General features: G+C 37.2%; 1 protein-coding gene across 3 annotated transcripts in view; it reads right to left on the bottom strand.

Annotated features, from left to right (window-relative positions):
• GRID2 (glutamate ionotropic receptor delta type subunit 2) overlaps positions 1-22,527 on the bottom strand; it is a 744,443-nt gene that overhangs the window by 209,366 nt on the left and 512,550 nt on the right. For all 3 annotated transcript variants that reach the window (XR_007507799.1, XM_049815125.1, XM_049815126.1), the window contains exons 6-8: positions 19,695-19,868; positions 14,442-14,603; positions 5,842-5,961 (exon numbers count right to left, since the gene is read on the bottom strand). Coding sequence is in view for 2 of the 3 variants with exons in the window: in XM_049815125.1 (XP_049671082.1) it covers positions 5,842-5,961; positions 14,442-14,603; positions 19,695-19,868 (456 nt within the window). In the remaining variant the exon portion in view is untranslated. The remainder of the gene's footprint in view (positions 1-5,841; positions 5,962-14,441; positions 14,604-19,694; positions 19,869-22,527) is intronic.

Genomic DNA, 22,527 nt, shown 5'->3' with positions numbered 1-22,527 from the left:
ACTAGAAGGAGAACTTGAACCTTGGTGTTCCATATTCCTGTGGAAGTATCCACCAAGCCACTGAATCCACATCTGGCTTCTTTACTCTGCATTTGGCATGAACACTGAAATACTCACTCATCCAGACAAACAGCCTAGGGTCAGAGCAGGCACCGGAACAGTCCAGCACCAAGATTTAGATTTCCCCCCACCCCCATCTGATTCAGAGTGTCCAAAACCTGACAAATTCTCCAGATGGTACACTATTGATTACTTTGAGTCAGTCTGTCTCTCTGCAGTCTCAGATTTTAAAAGAAAATGCTTTATTCAAAAGCAAAGAGAGGGAAATTTTTTAAACTTTTAATTTTTCTAAAATTCAGGAATACCATTATGGATAGAAGCTTTTTTTCATTTTCCATTGGACTCGAATATGCATTTAGTTTGACTTCTAAGCTAAACAGAAGTGCACTTTCAAATAAATCACAGTTCTCTACTAACGCTAGTTTCATTCTGATAACATGTAAATTCCCAACACTTTCCAGCCAAATTAAATTTCACTGAAATTTCACAAAAGATTTGCAGAAGTTAGCAGAAAGTAAAGAATCGGTCACCGTATCTTCATCTATTGCATAGCACTAAATAAAGGAAAGAAATGGTACTCTCCAGCAGGTTTACAGCAGATTTAAGCAGGGTGCTGAACTGGAACAGCAGGTCCCAGTTCACCAAAGTATTTAATTACCTCTTTACCTTTAGTACCAAGTAGTTTATTTCATTTCTAGCAGCCTGCTTATGTATTTAAAGTTGCTTTAGAGAGAGTATCATGTTAGTACTGTGCCAGGTCCATCTTTTCTATCAACACTAGAGGCAAAGCAGTCAGACACAGCGACATTTATTTTCAACGCACTAGAAAATATACCATCAATAATGCCTCTGTAAATTGCAAGTATGTCTTTCAGTCACATCATAAATTAGCATATCAGCCTTTAGAAATAGCTGAAGCAGATCACAGCTTGAAGTACCAGGTGCTGATATATATACATTTTAAAAATCACATTACAGAGCTCTACCTTTGATCACTATCACGAAGGGAACAGGTGAACCCATCATTTACCTCAAGAAGCTAACCAAGCAGAAAATACTTTGTCCGCTCTTGGTTATTAAATAGTGTTAGCTAATAAGTGTCAGCAGAGCTGTATAACTTCTTTTTACCTAATGAAGCAAAAGGGAATAAGAGATAAAATATGCAAAAAATAATTTTTAACTTTATAAGAAGAGACAGCAACTTCCCCAAGATCAAAATATACACTTGGAATATATGTTGCTTCATGATGCAAATGTAAGAAAAAATTATATGCTGAATAACAAAGCAATGCCACTATTGCAATCAACAACTGTTCTCTGATGAAGTGGAAGTAGCAATTATTTTACTAGAATGAAAACAAAAAATGCAATACATTTTCCTGTCTCTGAATAAATAACACAACTATAGAATGTTCCACGTAACTCTTAATAATACATGAAAGAAAAACTTGCATGCACTGACTCCACAGGGAAGGTCCTGCCATTCGCACTGACACAGGCAGAGAACAACACATCCGTCAGGCATTATGGCCAAAGGCCTTCAACCACATTCACATGAAATGCCTCACGCTACAAATATCTCTTGGATTAAAATAGATAATATTTCCTCCTTAAGGTCATCAAATTAAAATCATTTAGGACAGACCCCTACAACCCTACTGGAAGAATGCAGAGGGCTCAAAGCCTCCTGGGTTACCCAGGTGCCCCACCCAGGGTATCCGTTTTCCTGCACGCCCACAGCCCTATCCTTGTTCCAAAACATCCCTAGGTGTCCTGAATGCAAAGAAAGGCTTAACATGGACATCCTGGCGCAGCGAGGAAGGGATGTGAGAGCTTGGTGTGTCATCTCATTCCCCTACTGGGAGGAAATGACAGAAATCTTTAGAAGAGAAGAGAAACACACAGGAGGTGGGTGTTTGCTAACGGATATGGAGGCAGAGCAAAACGCACCACAATTTCCGAATGTCCACACATGGTAAGAAAACCAGTGTGGGAACAGGAAGAAAGTCCTCTAAACTTCAAAAGGTGTAGCACAGAGCCTTTGAGAATGAGCCCATTCTGAACTGCAAGGAGCACTGGAAACAACACCACCACTTTATTTCTCCAGTGCTGTTTTCTATACCACTAAGATATAAGACAGTACTCCTCTGAGCTATCAAATCCCTTTTGTTCATTGGTTTGTTGGATGGTTATTCACAGGAATCGCAGCTTTTATTTCAACAGTATAGATAAAAGTATTGCGCTGAAATTTAAATGTCAAAGAATACATACTCAAATGTCAAATACCAACAGACAAATGCCAACAGAGAAATGTCAGAAATACACCCATGTCTCCCACTGAATATAACTATATCTGCACAAACGCAAGCCACAGCATGATGTGTAAAAGCAAGAGTTTTTCTGCAGTTCCTTTGGGATGGTAACACCACTGGTGTCAATAAAATCACTATCTGGCAGTGATCTGACTGTATTACTCCAAGTACCCAACTCTGGCAACAGATATAACCTAAGCAATCTGTGGTCTGCAAGGTGATGGATAGCATTTACAGACGTAACAGTACAAAACTTGTATTTCAGGCAAACCCCACTCCTGAATTTGCTAACTTGTCACTAGATGAAGGACCCCCAACATAATGAACTTCCACATGAATGCTCCCACTCCTTTCCACATATGGCAGTAGCCCTAGCCCATGAAAGTTGAAGAGGACTTGTAGACAGTTTCTGCTAGACACATGGCTTAATTTGGGCAATAAAACCAAACATAAACATGAATTCTTGGTGTTCACTAAACTGTCTGCTTTTTCTGAGTCCTAGCAATATTAACCTGTGAATATAAGTGAACTTCTGAGAAGTAACCAAATGACTCCAGAACCCAGACAGAGCTGACTTCAAGCAGAATCTGGACTCTTGAAAAATTCGAATGCAATTTAAAATTTTACTTGCTTTAACTCAAATCAATGGATTGTTCCGGGGGGGGGGGATAAAAAAATAAATCTTTACACACTTGACTTGGTGTGAGCTTCTGGCCCCAATGACTTCAATGGGCCTTTTGTCACGATTTCACCCTTCATTATCTGCTATAAAAGCACTTGGAAACATGTTAATTAGGGAAGATGCATTTGTTTAGAAATTTCAGTCAGTCTGCTAATTGCAGCTGCTTCCACTAGAGTTAAGAAATAAAAATGGTTAGGTAGTTCTGTAGTCAGACCACTAAATATGTGAAAATCTGAAGTGCACTTTAATTAGTGTAGCTAACAAAAATATATCTCACTCCTGTAATTATTGTGATTTGCTTCCAACACTAGTGGCTCATACACTGTAAAGTAAAACCTAATCAAAGATAAAATATGTGAATTTTTGTCAAAAGAGTAAAATGAACATAAGGCATTTTCCGTCTAAAAATTTTCTTCTCTACCTCTGATGTAAATGTTTTAGGATCCCCAGCTTGTTTTTTTAACATTGTGACATTGATTATAAATGCCATATTTATTTTAAATTCTTTTACTATTCAATTTAGTGTAAAAAAAATTACAATATATAATTGGAATTATTTTGAAATTTTTTTTGAAAGACACTTCCAAGAACAATTATCACATTCGCACAATATAAACAGAAATTTCTTTCTAAGAAAATTCTTTTCTCTACACCAGGCTTCTTTCTAAAGCTTTCTCTGGATCACTGAATGCTGTTTAGAAAAAAAAAAATTGGAACAGATTAAATCTGTTCTGCTCTGGACAGGTTCTTCTTTTTAACCAGCTGTAGTGCATCACAAAACTCTAAGGACAGACATTTATAGTGCAACCTTCAATAGGAAAATTTTCTTATAATCTCTATATTTAATTTTGAATGCTCATCGTGGCAAACATAAAAAATACATACTTTCAGTATCTTTTTAACTTAGCTTTTCTCTTGAACATGGCCTTGTGACACTGAGTTTCACAGTTTAATTATATTCTGTGCAAAATTCTATTCTTTTTGACCAACTTCAAATCTATTTCCTTTCAAAGACAGTGAATGTCTCTGTCCTTGAACTATGATAAAGGGTAAACAAGGAAGGTTTAAAAAGCCTGTTTGTACTACCTCATTGTTTTGCACAACTTACATGTGCCCATGGTCATTAATCTCTTCTTTAAAAGTAAACTGTACCATAGTTTAAATCTGTACCATACATCTAAATTATACCATCGGAAAAGAGTTAGAAAGGCTAGGAAGTCTTTTTGTGCTTCTATAGTTCCAAGACCTTTCTGTGGGTCTCTCTTCCTCTTCTAACTTTTTGTGAAATGGAAGAACACAATTTAATGCTTCGCTCAGGCATTCACCCAGACAGGTCTGAAGTTGAAAACCAGCCAAAGTTAACCAATTAGATTCAATGAAGAGATACAGATTTGTCTTAGGAAGGACTACCTGGTTGCTCTAAAGAATAAATAGCTCCTTGATGTGTAGCATGGAAAATAAATCAAGTCAAAGTATGTCGAAACAGACTGAATTTATAGGTGAGGGAAAGGACTCATCCAACATTCTGGTTGCCTAAAGACTGTGAAGCGTGCCTCCAAATATCAACAAGATCCAGCTCCATTTAGTTTCTGAAACATCTGTCAAGATCTCTGCTCAAGGTGACATAACTATAGGCACGTGTGTACATTAAGGTATTGACAACAGATGAAACAGCAGGAATGGAATAACAATTCCAATGAATAACGGATGAGAAATTTCAGGAGTGTAGAGACACTTTAAACTTCTTATTTATCTCTCCCTTCTTTCAAAGCACTTATCTGTTACTGCAGAAGGTATGCAGACAAATGATGTACTCCATCATATAGTGACACTGACACAGGGAACCAGTTTACATACATTAAGATAACTTTCTCTGTCATTTGCTTTCAGACAATCACTGCAGGTTCCTCACAAAAACCAGTGTGATCCAATACACTAAATAAAGAGATCTTGGTATTATCTTTCAGGAGGTCTATATTTGAAGGAGAGTTGCTCTTGGAAAAGCCTATTAGTCTTTTATTTTCCTAAGAGGTATTATAGGATTTTTGCTACTTTTGCCGTCCCAGATGGGTAGTTGTCCAAAGTTAAGGACACACATTGCAAATAGAGACCTGCTTCCACTATTCCTTACCACAGGACAAATTTATTTTTACAGACTAGCAAAACCAAAATACCAAGAAAACGTAATTTTGCTGGAGATGTATGTCATTTCCTCAAACAATCTAAGTCCAAGTATTTGGACTGTGTCTGGCAGCTGAATACATAACATTACACTTATTCTGTAAAAGTTAATTTCTACTAAAACATCAGGTACTTATTTCATGAAGACAAGAGATTACAGACATTTTGTCTATGTTACAACAGATTTTCTCTTTCTGTCCCTATGAATTTTAATCACCTAACAGTTGCAGCAGCCCCCTTTGACCATAAGTATCAAGTGCTATTCTGGGTGCTCTAAACATAACCCAATGTAAAATTTGCTATTTTGGAGACGGGTTGCAAGGGTTACAAAACAACAGCTTTCACTGGTCTTTTGGCACAATCGACCAGCAGCTTGACAGTCTGTGTTACAAACCACACCTTGATCAACACAACCAACTGCAAGGCCTCTTTGCAATAATAAAATAGACGGGTACCTAGAAGTTCCAAGACTTTTCTCCCATTTCTTACTCCTCTTAATGATACACAACAGCACGTTATCTGCCATCTTCTATTAACATGGAACCCAAGAAAGGTTTTTAAAAAAACAGTGAAGATAGTCTCTTGTTTGAATATATATAGCCTCACCTTGCGGATGCCTCTGCCAAGATCTTCTCCATAATTTGTCCCCAGAATTTCAAAATGCACATTGGGATTTCCCCCATTTTCTGCAAATTCCAGTTCTCCAGTCAAGCCATTTACTCCACCCTATTGGAAAAAAAGGACAACGGAGTGAAAACTCAGAAGTAGACAATTCTAATAACCTTTTGCTTCTCCAAGGGATTTGTGCACTAAACATGCAGAATACATACACAACTACCAGAACTAGGACAGTTTTCCAAAGACCACATTTCCCTTGAAATTCTGAAGCCTAAATTGTTCCTGCATCATTTAAGCTCTTCACAGAAGAATCACTCAGCAATGCTAAGCAGATGCAATACAAGCAATAGTCTTACTCTTAGTGTATTTGCACTCCAATTTTTCTTTGGCCCATCAGCATATATGAACAGACATTCTAGCCCCATAAAAAAAAAAAAGTTTTGCAACTAAAGACAAATATATATAAAAAATTGCATAAAAATTAGTTTTGTTTGTTTATTTTTGCTTCCCCCCACCAATGTTTCTCACCCAAAAGAGATTTCCACATAAGATCAGGTTGAGCTTTGGATAAATTTAGATGTTTTTTGAGCCCAACACAAGTGATCCACGCTAATGAAGAGGGGCTTGTCTAGCTGAATATATTGATTTTTCTGTTTTCCTCCACAATTCTTGTCTACTACTCAGAATACATGACATGAGCAGCAGTGCAGTGTATTTTCAAGCTTGTTTTTATTTTTTTACATTTTTGTCAGAAGGGGTTAAAATACTAAAGATTAAACAGTGAATATTTACTATAAAGAATCAGAGTTGAAAGGGCTATACATGCCATAGCAATACTCAAAATATATTCCAGGGTTAATTCAACATGACACACATTTCATCGTTGTATAAGAACTGCAATGACCTGAACTGTAAAATCAACAGAGCCACATGAAATGCCTACAATGAAAACCGTTAGCCTTACAAAATTCCTTCAGTTTTCAGATTCAGGGAAAATTACATGTTTACCCTACTCCCTCAAAAAAACTTGAACAATATTTTAAGTATGTACAAGAAAAAAATCTGCCTCTGGTAGAGCAAGAGTTTTGCATTTGTGATTGCTCTTACAGTTAAGAGCTTTATTATTTGAACTGAAAAAAATGGAATAATAATACATAAATATTCCATGAAGTGCCATTTTCAGTTAGAAACAAGATAATACTTTGTGTATTTACATATATATTTAATTTTAAAAAATCTTTTAATAATATTTACTTTTTGGAAGAGATACTAGAATGAAAATTAAAAATAAAAGGAAAGAACCAACATCCTGATTAAGGGCACATCTGCACAGGCTTTTGCAGGAACACTCCAGGTCATTTCACCCTTGGTGAGAGCTAGCCAGATAATTTTGATGGTTAGCATGACACTGAGGTTACTTATTAGCTTGAGCACAATCCTGTAATAATCACACCTTTCATGGCTTTTAGATTGGGGTTAGCACACCTCTGGCTGGTTCAGAGTAAAGACAGAGTGAGCTTGCGTTGTTTACCTGCAAAATCACTTGAACATATCCTTAGATAAATAAGTTTCAAAATATAAATGTTTTCTGCTAACTTAAATTTGACTACATCCTATTCATGAACCAGAAATAAAACCTGTTTCACATACTTTTTTTTCTCATACGGTCTCATCTGGCTTTTTGATTAATTAAGCCAGAATTTCATGGTACATGTGATGTAGAAATGCCTGCAAAGCAGCACAGATCTGCAAGGCTTGGGATCCCCATCTGACCCCTGAAAGCCTCCATCTGGCTGACTTGCCCTCCCTGACAGCCTACACCTGTTCCTAGTCCTGCACCACTCTGACCCCTTACCATATACTACTTTTATTATATTGTACTTCATATTTCCTATATTACTTCCTAAAACTTTTTCCCTGACAATGTGTATTAAACCTGTGGGTCTGAGGTAGGTAAAATATAAAAAATAATTAAACCATTAGAGACCATCTGAGCTGCACTATGATTTCAAGTGAGCCACAAACAAGGTCTGGAAAAAGGAAGGGCAAACTCCAGAACAAAATGATTAAAGAAAGGAAATATTCAACACAAATTAAAATCTGTTAATACAGAAGCTTCGTACAGCATAAAGTGTTTTTCTTTTTTCTTATTTTGTGACAAAGTAGTTTTAAATTGGGAACTTTCAATACAGAAAATTAAAGTGACTTTATTTTCCAGATTGAGAGTGTTCCGAATAATTTATGGGACATGAAGACAGAATCATGTCTAAAATGTAAATGATTTTTTGAGACTTGAGACACAAATTTAAAATTCTAGTCAACTTTTTTTTTATATAACCTTTGCCTGTATTTGAACGACTATGATAAAAATAAAGATAATTTGAAGAAGTATTTCACCTCAATTACATTTGAAATAATGAAATCTACTTTTTAAGAAAACGCGGGATTCTTTGGAAATACACAGCCCCTAACATATAGTACAGGTTAACAGAACTTACCTACCATATTTTGGAATTGAATCTCTATCCAAAACCACTGTGCAAGTTTATTTACCTTGATTTTTAAATGGCTGCAACTGTTGGGGCAAGATACAAACTCTAAGTCTGTTAGTTCTTTTTATTTGTCCGAAATGCAGCAGTAACCACAACAACAATTTTTCTCATTCATCTATCTTGGCAATTTTATCACACTTTGAAAGTGTCTCATGTAAGGGTGTCTTTGATTAGAGCGTTCTTTCCTAGACTGTGTACATCTGCGCATAGTCTAATAAGAGCTCAGCTTAGATGAGAACGCTCCTGGCTTGGAAAGGGCAGAGGCAGAAAGACAAAACAGTGAAGAACCACCCGTATAATACCGACAACAATACTAATTCCGATAGGAGGCTTCTTGGAGGTCCTGATGCCTCCTCTCTACCTGGGACCTACCTTGCTGGACCTGCAGGCCAGGCAATCCTTGCTGGACCTGCAGGCCAGGCAATCTCTACTAGTCCTCATTGTCCCACACAGCCTTTTTACAAGGCCTACACGAGTCTGCTTTCTTGCTTAGGGCTGATGGAGCGGGACAGCGTATTGCCTAGGAAGAGTGTCAGGACACTGCTCCAATTATTCTGCTTAGTCTTTCACCGTGTGGATCCCTCTAAAGCACTTACTTGATTTATGGCATGTGTTTTATCCCTCTGCTAACGCATAGTGAAAGGAGATCACAGAGGAAATGGCCATCTGTATGACAGCTACTGATCCAGTAACTTCCTGACGAGATTTTTCCAAGTTGTTTCAGTGTTCATTATGATAACGGGTAAGAGTCAAAGAAATTTTTCATTCCATTTAACTTACAAAAACAATGCTATTTGGGGAAAAATGAAGAGACATTTATTATCTACTCTCTCAAATTCCTCTAAGGTTGAGCTGCAACCATGCAATTTCCTGACACATTTAAAACTGAAGAGTGAAATGTCAGTCATTAGGACAAAAATGTTTTACTTACATTTCTGATCACCCCTCTGGGCTTCACAGAGCTGTTACAAAGCTTGGCAATGTAGTTAAAGCCTACTCAAGTCCCATCTAGACTGGCAAGATAAACTACAGTTTATATATGCTTAGGCACTACTATACTGTAAGTCTCTGAAGAAAGCACTATTTACCCTAGCAGTCAGGACCTCACTTGGGAATGTCAGCTTGCCAATCATCAGTTATAAAATATTGTACTTGCTCTCACAGTTCCTCTTCAAACTTCCTCTTTTTTTCAAAATATGGTTATGCTCAGACACTAGCTATTTTGCAATTAAGGAAAAAACTGTGGTTACAGGCAGAAAAAAACTGCTAAAAGCATTAAATAAGAATATCACATTTTATTCTTGAAAAAATCTGATATTGAAAACACTGTGGCGTTCTCAACACATGATTTTTAGCTGCCAGCAAAGAGAGTCTGATCTATTACCTGAAAAACAATTTGGCATTTTTTTCGCATGTCACCACTGAACATCAGTGACATTTCCGAGACCAGAACTGGTTGACAATTCCACCTATGATTCATGAAATAGCACAAGGCACAGTGCATTTTCCACAAAGGAATAGGCTCTATGTTGCTGCAAGCACTAAAAATTTGCTGTTTGTCAGTGAGCTAAACAAATATGACTGGGAAGAGATCAGGTAAGCGTGAGAGAAGATATATGAAGTAACTTGATGTCATTTTTCTGAGTTGATCCTCCATATAATCCTACTTACATTTATTCTCAGGCTATTCGGGAAGATTAATTTTTCCAACAGTAGCATTATTTTCTGGTAATACATATTTCTCTCACTGTAAAATAGCTTTACTGAGAAATAAACAAGTGAGCATGTGTTTGGGGATAGTTTCTATTACAGAAGTGAATTTAGAACTAATAGCTAGAGCTGGCCAAATTCATTAGAAGGATTGTATTTTCTGATGAATTTAACTATTTATTCAGTTCCAGAATGGATAGAAACAAATATTAGATTTTTGTAATTGTAGTGGGCTTAAAATGGTTTTTTAGACTTTTTCCAGTCAGCTGGAGTTGTTTGTAGAAATAGCAATGCAGGAATCAAATGTTCAACTGTGAAAGTAACAAATGACAATAGTGAATGATTCAGCTATTTTGCCATTTCAAGAAATGTTTGGAACTCTAATTCCCCCTCATTCCCTGCTCTTCCCTATTAAGCTCATTAATCATAAAGAAATCAGTTTATTTACCGCCAGAGTTCTACTTTTAAGAACTGCTGCTGCAGGTAGAACACCAGCATGCCTTTCTCTTACCTTCTTCAGTATGTAGCTTTATAGAGATTTCTCATCTCTTTCCTTACTTTCCCCTCTAGAAATCAGAGAGAGATTCCCTCTGCAGCGAAAACTGCCAGATATTCCTGTTTCTGGATCTCTGATTCTAGAAGATCGATTTTCTTCCAGAAAAAGGTTCCTCTGGAACTAGTTCTTCCTGCTTTTTTAACAGCTACAGCTCAGTTGTGCACAGCAGGAGATGGCAACGTCACTTCCGCTTTGCTGCTGCCAGAACAGCTACTTCAGTTGCTAGTCCTTTTCTAAGGCGGGCAGGCTGGAACTAGGCATCTCTTCCTTAACTCTTTACGCCCTCCCCCCAAACCATACTTGGCTACAAATGACACCCACTGAAACTACATTGAGGTGAGGGACAATCTGGGACACGATGGTGATTGCAGCTCTGCGATACAGGTCGTTATGAAGGTGGAGTTAAAGTTGTGCAGAAGATGGAAGTTCTTTTTCCAGGAGCATTTAAGAAATCTCAGAATACATCTTCACCCTGAACTGTAACAGTAGCTTCTTACGATACTCCATTATACACTGCGTCTTTGGAACAGTGGTGATTTCAAAATGAAAATGCAGAACCTTTTATTCAGAAACTACTTAAATACCACATGGTAACTTTTCCCTGTTTTCTTTCAAAATTCGGGAAAACTAGTACGTTTCTGAGAAAACCTTTCTATTTCACTTGATTTTAGAGGATGTTCCAAGAAGACAGGAAAGAAAAGATGTTTAAAGAAAAAAAACAAGATGGAAAATGGAAGCATTCTCAGGAAGAGATAAAATGTTTTTTATTTTTCCTTTCATTACTTTTTAATTTTATTGTTTTTCTGATACCTCATCAGACATTCATTAATGCCAACTTTTTAATTTCAAAAGCACACAGCTGTGATCCTGAGGTTCTTCTACGTAAGTGCTTTAGTTAAACAAAAGGGAAAGTAGACCACAAAACTAAAGAATTCTTCTTTCTTGTGCAATTCCAGCTCTCAGCTGCAATCTTTAGCCTTCCTCTGCCTAGGGATTGAAATGGTACAGACATACACACACACAGGAAATTTCTGTATTTCATTTTTGATTAAATTTTGACTTTCAATTTTAGCATGTTACTTCTAGAAACTAATCTCTATCAGCACAATGCAGTACACGGAGTATTTGGATTATTCAATTTACACCAATAAAATGGCTTCTTATCAAAGTCATCTCATTCAAATAGCAAAGAAACCCCAAAGCAATAGGATGCTAGGCTAGTTAGCTGCAGACATCAGGAATTTCCTAAGCATTTGATTCATTTTTTTTAGCAAGCTAACCACAACCCTGGAATTTCTACTTGCTCCTGCCTTCTTGAATGTTTTCATATTTCTCCTGGCCATTTCTTTTCATGTTTCGGGGTTAAGAGCTGCATAAATTGATCTTCAACACAGTGCAGCTCTTCTGTGAAAGGTCACAGAAGGAGTTTGTTTTATTAATCACATCGTTTTATGAGGTCAGAATTGGAAGAAGATAAACTGGATAGCTGGGACAATGTGGCAAAGAATGGAATAAACTCTCTTTGAGATGCAAGGAAGATGAGATGCTGGTGAGAAACAGCATAAAGGATGTTGTCGTGGTTTAACCCCAGCCAGCAACTAAGCACCAGGCAGCTGCTCACTCACTCCCCCCCACCCATTGGGATGGGGGAGAAAATCAGGAAAATAAGAAGTAAAACTCCTGGGTTGAGATAAGAACGGTTTAATAGAACAGAAGAAACTAATAATGATAATGATAACACTAATAAAATGACAACAGTAGTAATAAAAGGATTGGAATGTACAAATGATGCGCAGGGCAATAGCTCACCACCCGCCGACTGACACCCAGCCAGTCCCCGAGCGGCGATTCCCTGCCCCACTTCCCAGTTCCTATACTAGATGGGACATCCCATGGTATGGAATACACCTTTGGCCAGTTTGGGTCAGCTGCCCTGGCTGTGTCCTGTGCCAACTTCTTGTGCCCCTCCAGCTTTCTCGCTGGCTGGGCGTGAGAAGCTGAAAAATCCTTGACTTTAGACTAAACACTACTGAGCACCAACTGAAAACATCAGTGTGTTATCAACATTCTTCTCATACTGAACTCAAAACATAGCACTGTACCAGCTACTAGGAAGACAGGTAATCTATCCCAGCTGAAACGAGGACAGGTGTTTATATAGGAGAACAAGATCCTTCTCACATCCACAGACAACACAAGCAAGCAAATAATAGTAATGCAAAACAGTCAGCAGCCCTTTCCATGGTGGAGTACTTCTAGATTTAGAGATGCTAGTAGGGCTACCAGACTTTGCCTGAAACTCCAGCTCAGATGGTAAATTCTAATACTAAAGTAGAAGTGGGTATTTTGAGTTTTCCAGCTCAGGCATCGTATTCAGATTTAAGTAAGTAGAAATAGCTTTTAGTTTATTAATGAAAAAGCGTGCAATAGTATTTATAAAATGCAAGCTGAGAAGAAAAGTTCCAGAACTAGCCTTGCCTGAAACAGAGCTTAAAATACATGGGACTGCCAAATGTGAATTTGAAATTGCTCTGATAGGTTAAGAGCAATAGAGTCCCCTAAAGCCATATCCTGCCCCTGAAATAAGAAATGTGTCCTGGATTATCCTTGCAGTCTCATGACTTCAAACTATTAGAATGGAAACCGGGGAAAGCCACCAAAGAAAGTCTTGAGCTGTTATTTTGGAGCTAATGCAGATTGACTGGGGACTGAGGAAAAAATAAGCAGTGTTCAAAGGAGTCTTACATTTTGCCTGCATCATTGTAATTTCTGGTGTAGTTAAAGACCTAATGCAGAACGCAACTTCTTGAAACAACATTATATTTTAAATTATTTTTTATGTGCTTTTAATGAAAGCCATAAATAAAGCAACTCTTTTTTTTTTTTTTTTCTGTCCTGAGGTTTGTTTTTTGTATTTATAATGTAGGCACTGCCAGCACTTTAAATGTAAGTATACATTATCAAGAAGTACATGCAGACAAATGAGAAGGCAGTTTTATGAAAGACATCAATAACATAAGGAGATTGAACCAAATAACTTACAGGGAAGGGTAAACTACCAACCTAAGCATATTTTGACTAAATACCAACCCGGAAGGCTGTGATAATTGTCTCTAAGCACATGGAGGCTGTAAACATCATGAAGAAAGGGAATAAATAAGAAAAAATATTTTTTAAAAACAGGAAAAGCATCTTGGGCATGAGCATGATTAAGGTATGAAATAATAATCACAGGGAAGCAGTGAAATCTTAACATTGGATAAAGCACTGTAGAGACTGTTATAGGCAACAGTTCTGCAATGGCAGAATATAGACTAGATGAGTTAGGGTTTTCCTCACTCTCATTTCTATTATTTCACTATATTAATATCAATAGCAGTGTAACAGCAAATTCCACAGAACATTACCCAAGCGTAATTCTGCAACCTTATTATTTTCCTATTACAAATAAAATACTAAATTTAGCTGCCTTACCTCCTCACCTGTGACACTTTTTAGATAGGATATTATTCATACTTGAAAATTCTACTAGGTTGGTAGTTTTGGTAAACAAACTCATTGACTTAATTTCAAATATGCTCATTATGACATAAAAAAAATCCCCAAACCAATTAAAGACTATTTTCTTTCAGAAAGTGTAAATATATCAAAACTACTGCTTTGAAAAGACACTGCTGGTACTGGCAAGAACAGTATGCATCTCAGAAGGAAATACTCCCTAATGCAAGTATTTCAGAAATCAAAGACGAGGAAATACAGGGAAAAGGTACCTTCTTGATGGTTTCCAACATCGATCGTCCTCCTTGCCAGGGTTTAGAGTTCTTCCTGATGCAGGTGAGGCTGGCCATGCTGTGCCACTTCCTGTCCTCCAGCTTCTTATGGAAGGCATTTGCCAAGAGGAGGACAGTGTCGTATATATACAGGTTTGAAATCTGCAAAGACATTAAAGGGGGAGTATTAGCATTATTATTTGTGGTCTCCTGCCAACAGCCAGAATTTATCATTTGTTTTGTTGTACCCATAATCCTCTGGTAATTAAACGACTTATTTGGTATGAAGAAGAAACTGTAAGAGTCAAAAAATCCTGTCTTTGGCTCTCATAAAAACTGCAGCTAGGGGCTGTCACGGTACAAGTGATTTGCAGCAACAAACTACACACATGTGAAGTACAGGCAGTCCAATCACTGGCACAGCTCCACTTGCAGGATTTAAAGCCCTGCTTATGAACATAAACAGACTTTCTTTTATTTTTAACCAGTTGCCTGCAACTTTCAATTTTTCAGTCACCAGATACTTGGACACCATCAAATTCTCTTCAAGATTGTTTTGTTCTTTTGAAAAACAGAAACTCTGAAAACTTAAAATAAATCATTTCATTATGGTTTTTGTTCCTGATTTTTGCAGTCAATTCTGACTGAGGCAATTTCTGGAATGGAATACGACCCGATGAAATCTTTCTTAGTGTGCAGTTGCATGTCAATTCTGCAATATATAGTGTTACCCATCAGAGTATTTGGCAATGGCTGTTAATTCCTTGCAGGACAACACTCTTACTGAGTAAACGTGTGAGCACAGTTACCCGCATACAGTGTGAGGAAGTTCCAGTCTGGCATCAAAGAGAGAACAGTTGAACTCAAGAAAATAAATTACTTGTGTGCCAGTTCCACTTACCCATATACTATTTCTATATATGTACTTTTAAATGCACACAGTACAAAGTCAGATGTGAAAGATACAATTCAATGTAAAAGAACAGAAGCTCAGAATTCATGAACACTTCTGAAACAGGTAGTTTACAATATAGCTTTATTTCAGTCATTTCTGTCCTCAAATGGCAGGGACGTTTAAGTTACTAACAGTATCATAAAGGGAAACCTCAGGTCTCCTGAACAGAGGTTCTTGGGAAAAGATACTATGTTCAGAAATGAGAAGGACCTTTGGGAATATTATTTTTAGATAACCTGTTGGTCATTTGAAGCCATGGGGCCTGAAATTACTGGAGGAAACTCAGTTTCCTCAGCTGCTCTATGAAGGAGGGTCTTCTTCAGCATTCCTAGTGCCTGAAAACAAATTAGATAGCAGCAATTTGCTAACTAAGGCAAGGTTGCTGGTGTTTTTTCTCTCCATCAGTCACAGACAAGCCAGAAGACATTTCCCAGATTTGTGGAATATGTTGACTGCTCTGTGTAAGGGTTCCTCCATACAGATGGTCTGATCAAAACCTTAAAAGAAGGAGGAAGCTTACAATAGGAAAGTATGTCAACTTTGTGGACAATGCCCCTATTCTGCCTCTTAAAAATATCCAAAGACAGGGAAAGTCCTGCAGCTATTGGGAGGGGGTGTACACCAAGGAAGCACAATAATGCTGGAGATCTGAGACACTGATTGGCAAATCCACACATCACCTTAAAAAAAAAAAAGATAAAAAGGGGAAAAAAAAGGAAAAAAATTAGCCTCTCTTCCTGCGTAATTACTCCTTTCCATATAATCTAATTTTTACGTTTTTATTTTCTTATGTAAATTCCATCTTTATGCTGGCTTTGCCTCTGTCACCCACAATCTGCTCTGTACAGTTCTCACAGGAAAGTTTTGTGACAGACTCCTTCCCTGCCTAGCATCCAGGAAATAGGTCATCTTTCTCCTTACCTTGAAAGAATTTCATGGGGCATTTTGCCTTCCACATGTTATTGAAGGAGATCTAATGATCTGCTGGTTTCCCTCCTGATAATCTCCCAGGACCCTCTACTGCCTTTACAACTCTACATTGTTAGTACCACAAATGCACAGAATTTCTGATCCTTATTTCCCTTTTTCGTTAAATGACAAAGATGCTTCACTCCCTCTTTCTGGAAGACACTTCTTTATTCTTACTTGACCTTCTCCTGGGACTCCAGTGGCTATGAATATTTCCATTTCAGTATTCACCCAGGAACTGATTTACTTTCTGCAGATGCACAGGCCAGGCATCACTGTGTATGACAGGATTAAAAGCATGGATTGCAGATCTGGGTTCAGATTAATCAAGCATTTTTAAAATAACTTGGATGATTTGTCTGTGTATTTTAAACCTACAAAGAATTCAAAGCATTCCAGCTAAAACTGTATTTCCTCAAAGAAGTCAGCACCACAGGGACATTTGTTAGAAGGGGAGAGAAGGAATTATTACTATGCTGTGAGGCAAGTTTATCTTTCATAAGCCTTCACTAAAGGGGAAAAAAAAACCCCAAACCCCTCTAGAGAGCACAGACAATAAGGTCACTAATGAGACTAAATTGGTACATGAAGCGCTACAGATGCCAAGTCATCATTTCCCAACAACATGACATTGCTTTCAAGGTAGCTTCTATAACCTAATATCATGGGAATAGAAGACTATTGTCACAGTTCATGAGGAAGGATGCACTCACTAATCTAAAAGTAATATAGCTGGGCCTTCATCAAGTATTAACAGGGCTCAGGAGTACAGAGTTCAGCAATTATTAAGCATTGTTATTCCTTCACTAATAGTTCAGCTTAACATCTACAGCAGTCAATCACTGATAATGCAATGATAAAGACACTACGATTAATTTCTGTTTCTCAAAATCACCCTTCCCTGTCACCACCAGAAGTATGCTTCATTAGTAACTGTCCCAGTGCACAGAGTGGGGCTGTAATTTAAAGTCACTTTACACTTCTATTCATTTCCCATGTAAATTTACTGGGACATTTAACGCATTACCTGGTATCCATTACTGATCCTTTATTTATTCCAAGCCTCTTAGACTAATAGCTGGACACTTGCATTACCAAGCAGTAACTAACTGCATAACCTCCTGTTGATGCAATTCAAAATTCAGATATGAATTTTTTGTTCCAGAGTGTAGAAGAAAGCAGATTAAACATGAGTGATTAATCTGAATTAACAGTGATTATTTTATGTGTACTTAGACTATTGCACTAAATTGTACTAAATACTTCTGTGAATCCAGTTTTTAACTTCTTTCCTCCAAAATGATACAAATTTATAGAAGTTGTTGTTTCAACTAAGACAATCCCAGAGACACAATGAGAGATCTTCACTAAAATATTTTTCAGTGTTTAAATAAAGATGCTGAAAAAAAATAATTATTCACACAGACTTTAGGGGGAGTAATTCAGAAAAAATAAATCAAGAAACCCACCCTTATAATTTCCAGAGAATATTTCTGATTAGTCACACTTCAATGGCATAAAAAAAGCATTAGAAATTTCAATTTATAAACAGTTCCAACTCCCCACTGGAATAGAAGTTGATTTATAATATTGTTGGGGAGAACAAAGAAGCAGCGAACAAACCCCACAGCTACTCAAAGGTCTGTGCATCATACAAAGACACAGGGAAAACTGTGTCTCGGTTTTTCTTCCTTTCATTTTTTAGTGTTGTCTCACTTAGCTACTAATGAAGTGCAGCAATCTCAGGGAAAGAATGAAAAAAGCAACTCAGTTGTGCAGAACAGTTAAACCAGTCAAGCTTCCACCATTCCTTTGAACCAAAACATTATGAAAGTTTTCAGTAGGGATATTATGGCTCTCCAAGCTATAGGTTGATCAAGAAGCACAGGTTAAGGTATAAGGTCCAATCTAACACATTAAATGGAATTTGCCAATTTGTAGAGAATAGACTTTGATTTCTAGAACTTTTCTTTCCTTGAGCCAGTTCACTGTTGAAGTGAAAAATGAAATGAAAGTGAAGTTGAAGAGAAAAATAAATCAAAACGTGAAGCCTCCCATCGATACATGATTCTTAATTTCTGCCTTGCTGTAGTTGGTAACTTTGTTCATGAAAACTGCTCTTTGCAATCTCTAGCAGCTGCACGTTAATTACACCCTCATTTTTTACACGTTATCCACAGACTACCGAAGTTCCCACTAGGACCATGCTGCCATAACAGAATGGTGCAACCTAAAGAATTTTCACAGATCCTACATAGCCTCTAGAAATAACCTATGTATCCATTGACCTTACACAGCCCTGTTTATTTTAAGAAGTCTAACAGGATTGCCATGCAGTGTGCTACAGCCAAAGTTTTTCATGTCATCAATAGTTGCTTACTGGCTGCTTTGTGAACAGTTAGTGAGGCAGAGGCTCTTACAGCTAACCTGAAAGAGGGCAAGACCAGCCACGCTTCTCCTTTTCCCCATACATATTTTCATTTTAAGAAAGGACACTCTTCAACACCTCCCTATTTCTCTCCTTTTTTTTCTCTCCCCCCTTCCTTTCAGCATTGCAAGACAACTGCTCTTTGCTGTTCAGATATGCTCGTCCTGCACCACTGCCAATGCAGTCATCTTTCCACAACTTCATAAATGACCACGCAAAAACCCCCAAAAGTAAAATTGACATCTGAAGCCAATTTCACACTCCTGATTTACCATTGGTTTGTCATGATGAAGCCTAACCAGAAATACAAGAGATATAGAGGACTTGCTCTTGGAAAAACTATGTGAAGTCAGGACAATGACCATGATCCTGTTGCTGTTTTCATGTGGTAGGAAGGCTCTTACAGTTTAATTGTGATTTACAATTAACAACCCTGAAAATAAGGCCTCTTTGGAACATAGGCATAGATTTACGTGCATACACTGTAAGAGTTGAAACAGATGATGAGGGTGCTCCCCAGGAAGACTGTCCTATTGACAACACATTTGAGGTTTAGAGAAGCACGGCAACCCAGGTGACACTGGCTATGGGGAGGAAATTCTCGGTGAGATGAAAAAATTAAAATTTAGCAGGGCAACAAACAACTACCCCACTGCCTGGAGATCAGGTGGCTTTTTTGCACTTCCTTCTCAATTGCTATAGAGTGGATGAGTTGTTCTTGTCCATCAGTCACACTCGCCCCCCCGCCCAAGTATTTCCTTTTTATGCCATGAGCCGTTAAACTGCATGTCAGAGAGGACATGAAAACTAAACATTAAATTACACTAAGCCCCTGGGGAAAAACCTTGAACTTATCTAGAAGGAGAGTTCCCAGGTGTGAATAAACTGCTATATGAACTACCTCCATGCTTTGGGAAAAAGGGTCCTTTGGATCACACAGTGATGAAGATATTCTGTGGTTGCCACGGAAACAGCGCTGACTTATGTTTTGGGGGACTGGAAACGTCTGTCGAATAATCGTTAACCTTCCAATTGACCTTCTCACCAGCTCCTGCACATCCACATCATTTATTTCCTGGAAGACAAGGCAAGGGACAGAATATGCATGGAAGTTAAAATACAGAAATGTTACCACCCGATTATAAACAAAAAATAAACTGAAAGGACCAAGAGGTGTGTGATTGCTACATGGCTATTGTTGAGCTCTGCCACAGCCTCAAAAAGAACATAAGCATGCTCATTATAACAACTGACATACCACCCTTACAATAATTGCAAAAGTTTAAAATGCACTGTGCCCAAACCTCACCGAATCTTTGTAGATGTAAATGGGCTTGTTTCATTGTGGATTTTCTCTCCCTCTCCTTTTACCTTTGATCTTTTACTTAAAAGTATTTCAGAGCGTTCTTAGCAGATAATGTGTAAATCAGTAGGAAGTCATATGATGAGGTATTTCTAAGTGTAGCATTACTTAGGAGGTGTGAAGGTACAATTATTCAGGCCTTAAGTGTTCATTTCCTGGAAACAGAATATCAAGAACCTATAAACAATGTGCAAGTTAGCAAACATCATTTACTAAAAGGGCAAAGAAAATGCATTAGAGCATTCTAGGTGTGTATGTGTTTGTTTATAGCAAGACCTAATTTAAAACTAACTTTTTACTCCATAGGGTACCTATTAAGGCTTACAGCTGAATGCTCAGCTCTACAGACACACACTTTAAAGAAAAAAAATAACTAAATAAATACATCGATATGTGAAACACTAAGCTTAAAATACTAACTTTAAGGCAGGTTAGGGAAACCAGAAAAACAGTTCTTTACATAATATGAATTCCTGCAGTTTAGGAACACAGTGTTTTACACCATTGAATGATGAGGGCCTCGGGAACACAGAGCAAGAGGAGTGTGGGCTCACAAGCAACAGCAACTGACTCCAACCTTTACATAAGAACTTGAACTTTAGTTAAACACAGGTTTTTTCTGACAACCCAGATAGGGTCAGCTGGTAGCTTTCAAGGCAATTCTGTGTCTATTTTTCTGTGAAGCAGGAGAAATAATCTACAAAATTGCTCAATCTTTTTAACTAGAATCTATTTTTCATCATGCTAAACTGTTTCTCCATAATCTGTATTAATTACAGAGGCTGATGCCCCAAATTTTCTAGATGTTTAAATTTGTGGATACACCCCACCCCCACCCCCCCCACCCCCAGTAAGGGAGGTGCTTGAGGAGCTCCTATTAGTAGTCTGCATTTAACATACCCTTGCAAACAGCCACAGTTTATTGAATATTTCTGATTCTCATTTGTGTATTTATAGCTTTTCATTTTTTAAAGGATACAGCACATCTGCACTGTTATACCTGTAACTAAACACCAGCACCTTTTTTTGCGTCTAGTTTCCTGATCTATACCCATAATCAAGAACTTAGGAGGCACCAGGAGATAGACTTGACCTCAAATTACAGAATCTGTCTTGTGAAAAGGAAGCTAAACTTTTTGAAAAAACAGCTCTTAAAATGTTAAGACAACTATCCTGGTAATTTTGTCTTTTTTTTTTGAGCTTCAGTGAACATTCTTTAATTATTTTGCAACAATTTCTTTGGATATACTGGTATTTGTTATTTCCTCTAAATTTTGGAAGAAAAATACATGAGATGTAAATTTTGACTTCTACTCTCTTGACTACAGTAACAGTATTTTATTCATCTTCACAGATTGTCATAGTTTCTGAATTCATCTGTTATTAATGTTCTTTATGAAATATAGATTTTTCTGCTAACAAAAATAACACATGGCATCAGCTGTGTCCAGTGTAATATCTTGCATTTCTGGTCGATTAATTCTTAATGTACCACAGATAATGGTTTCTCTCAGCTTAAGATGCTGTCTTTTCATTTAGTCTGTATCATTTCACTAGCTGCAAGGTAAAAAAAAAAAATAATCAAAACTGCTGTTTTAGCAAAGTGCATGTAATCTTTTTTTATAATACTTTCAGTATAATCAGAAAGGAGAGCTCAAGAAACTTATTTTGATTTTAAACTATATCCTTTCTCAGAGGATTTAAAAAAAAGTTTGACTGGTTTCATTATACACTGTGCCCAAACTGTAACAGCAAGAATATTAGACTCATTCTAATAATGTAAAAACTGATACCTGCACAGGCACTTTATATTGCTAAATAATACTTTAAAAAACATTTTGACTTTTACCTGCTCAAACATTTATCTTTTCTGCCTCAAAAGTGTATTTATTTTTTCTGTATTCAGCATTTTTTGGTGCATTTTAATTAGAGTGCTTTCATTTTAACCTTTAGGTTACTACCTCATACTTTTATACATCACCTGGAAACTAATAACAGAATCCAAACACCAAAGAGATTTTTGTATGGCTGCCAAGGAGGTATAAAAATCAATAGATTAATGACAACTATTATTTTAAATGCTGTGAATTCCACTGATTTATATCATAAATTCAGATTTTAGGTTAACAACAAAGCAATGCCATGCAAACCCAAATTCCACTTCAGTCATTTGCTACATATTTCTTTGTCATTTTTTTAATACTTGGCATTGACTGAGTGACGAGCCTTTTATATAATGACTCTCCAATATCATCTCTCATTCTTGAATTTTGGATCTGACTTAAGAAAACTATATAAAGCAACTATTGTATGAAAGGAAACAATTTTCATTTGCACTTCAAAGGAGGATACAGTATAATGATATAAGGAT

Source organism: Accipiter gentilis, chromosome 12 (genome assembly GCF_929443795.1).
Source record: "Accipiter gentilis chromosome 12, bAccGen1.1, whole genome shotgun sequence".
NCBI lineage: Eukaryota > Metazoa > Chordata > Aves > Accipitriformes > Accipitridae > Astur > Astur gentilis.
This window is presented reverse-complemented; position numbering and strand designations above follow the sequence as displayed.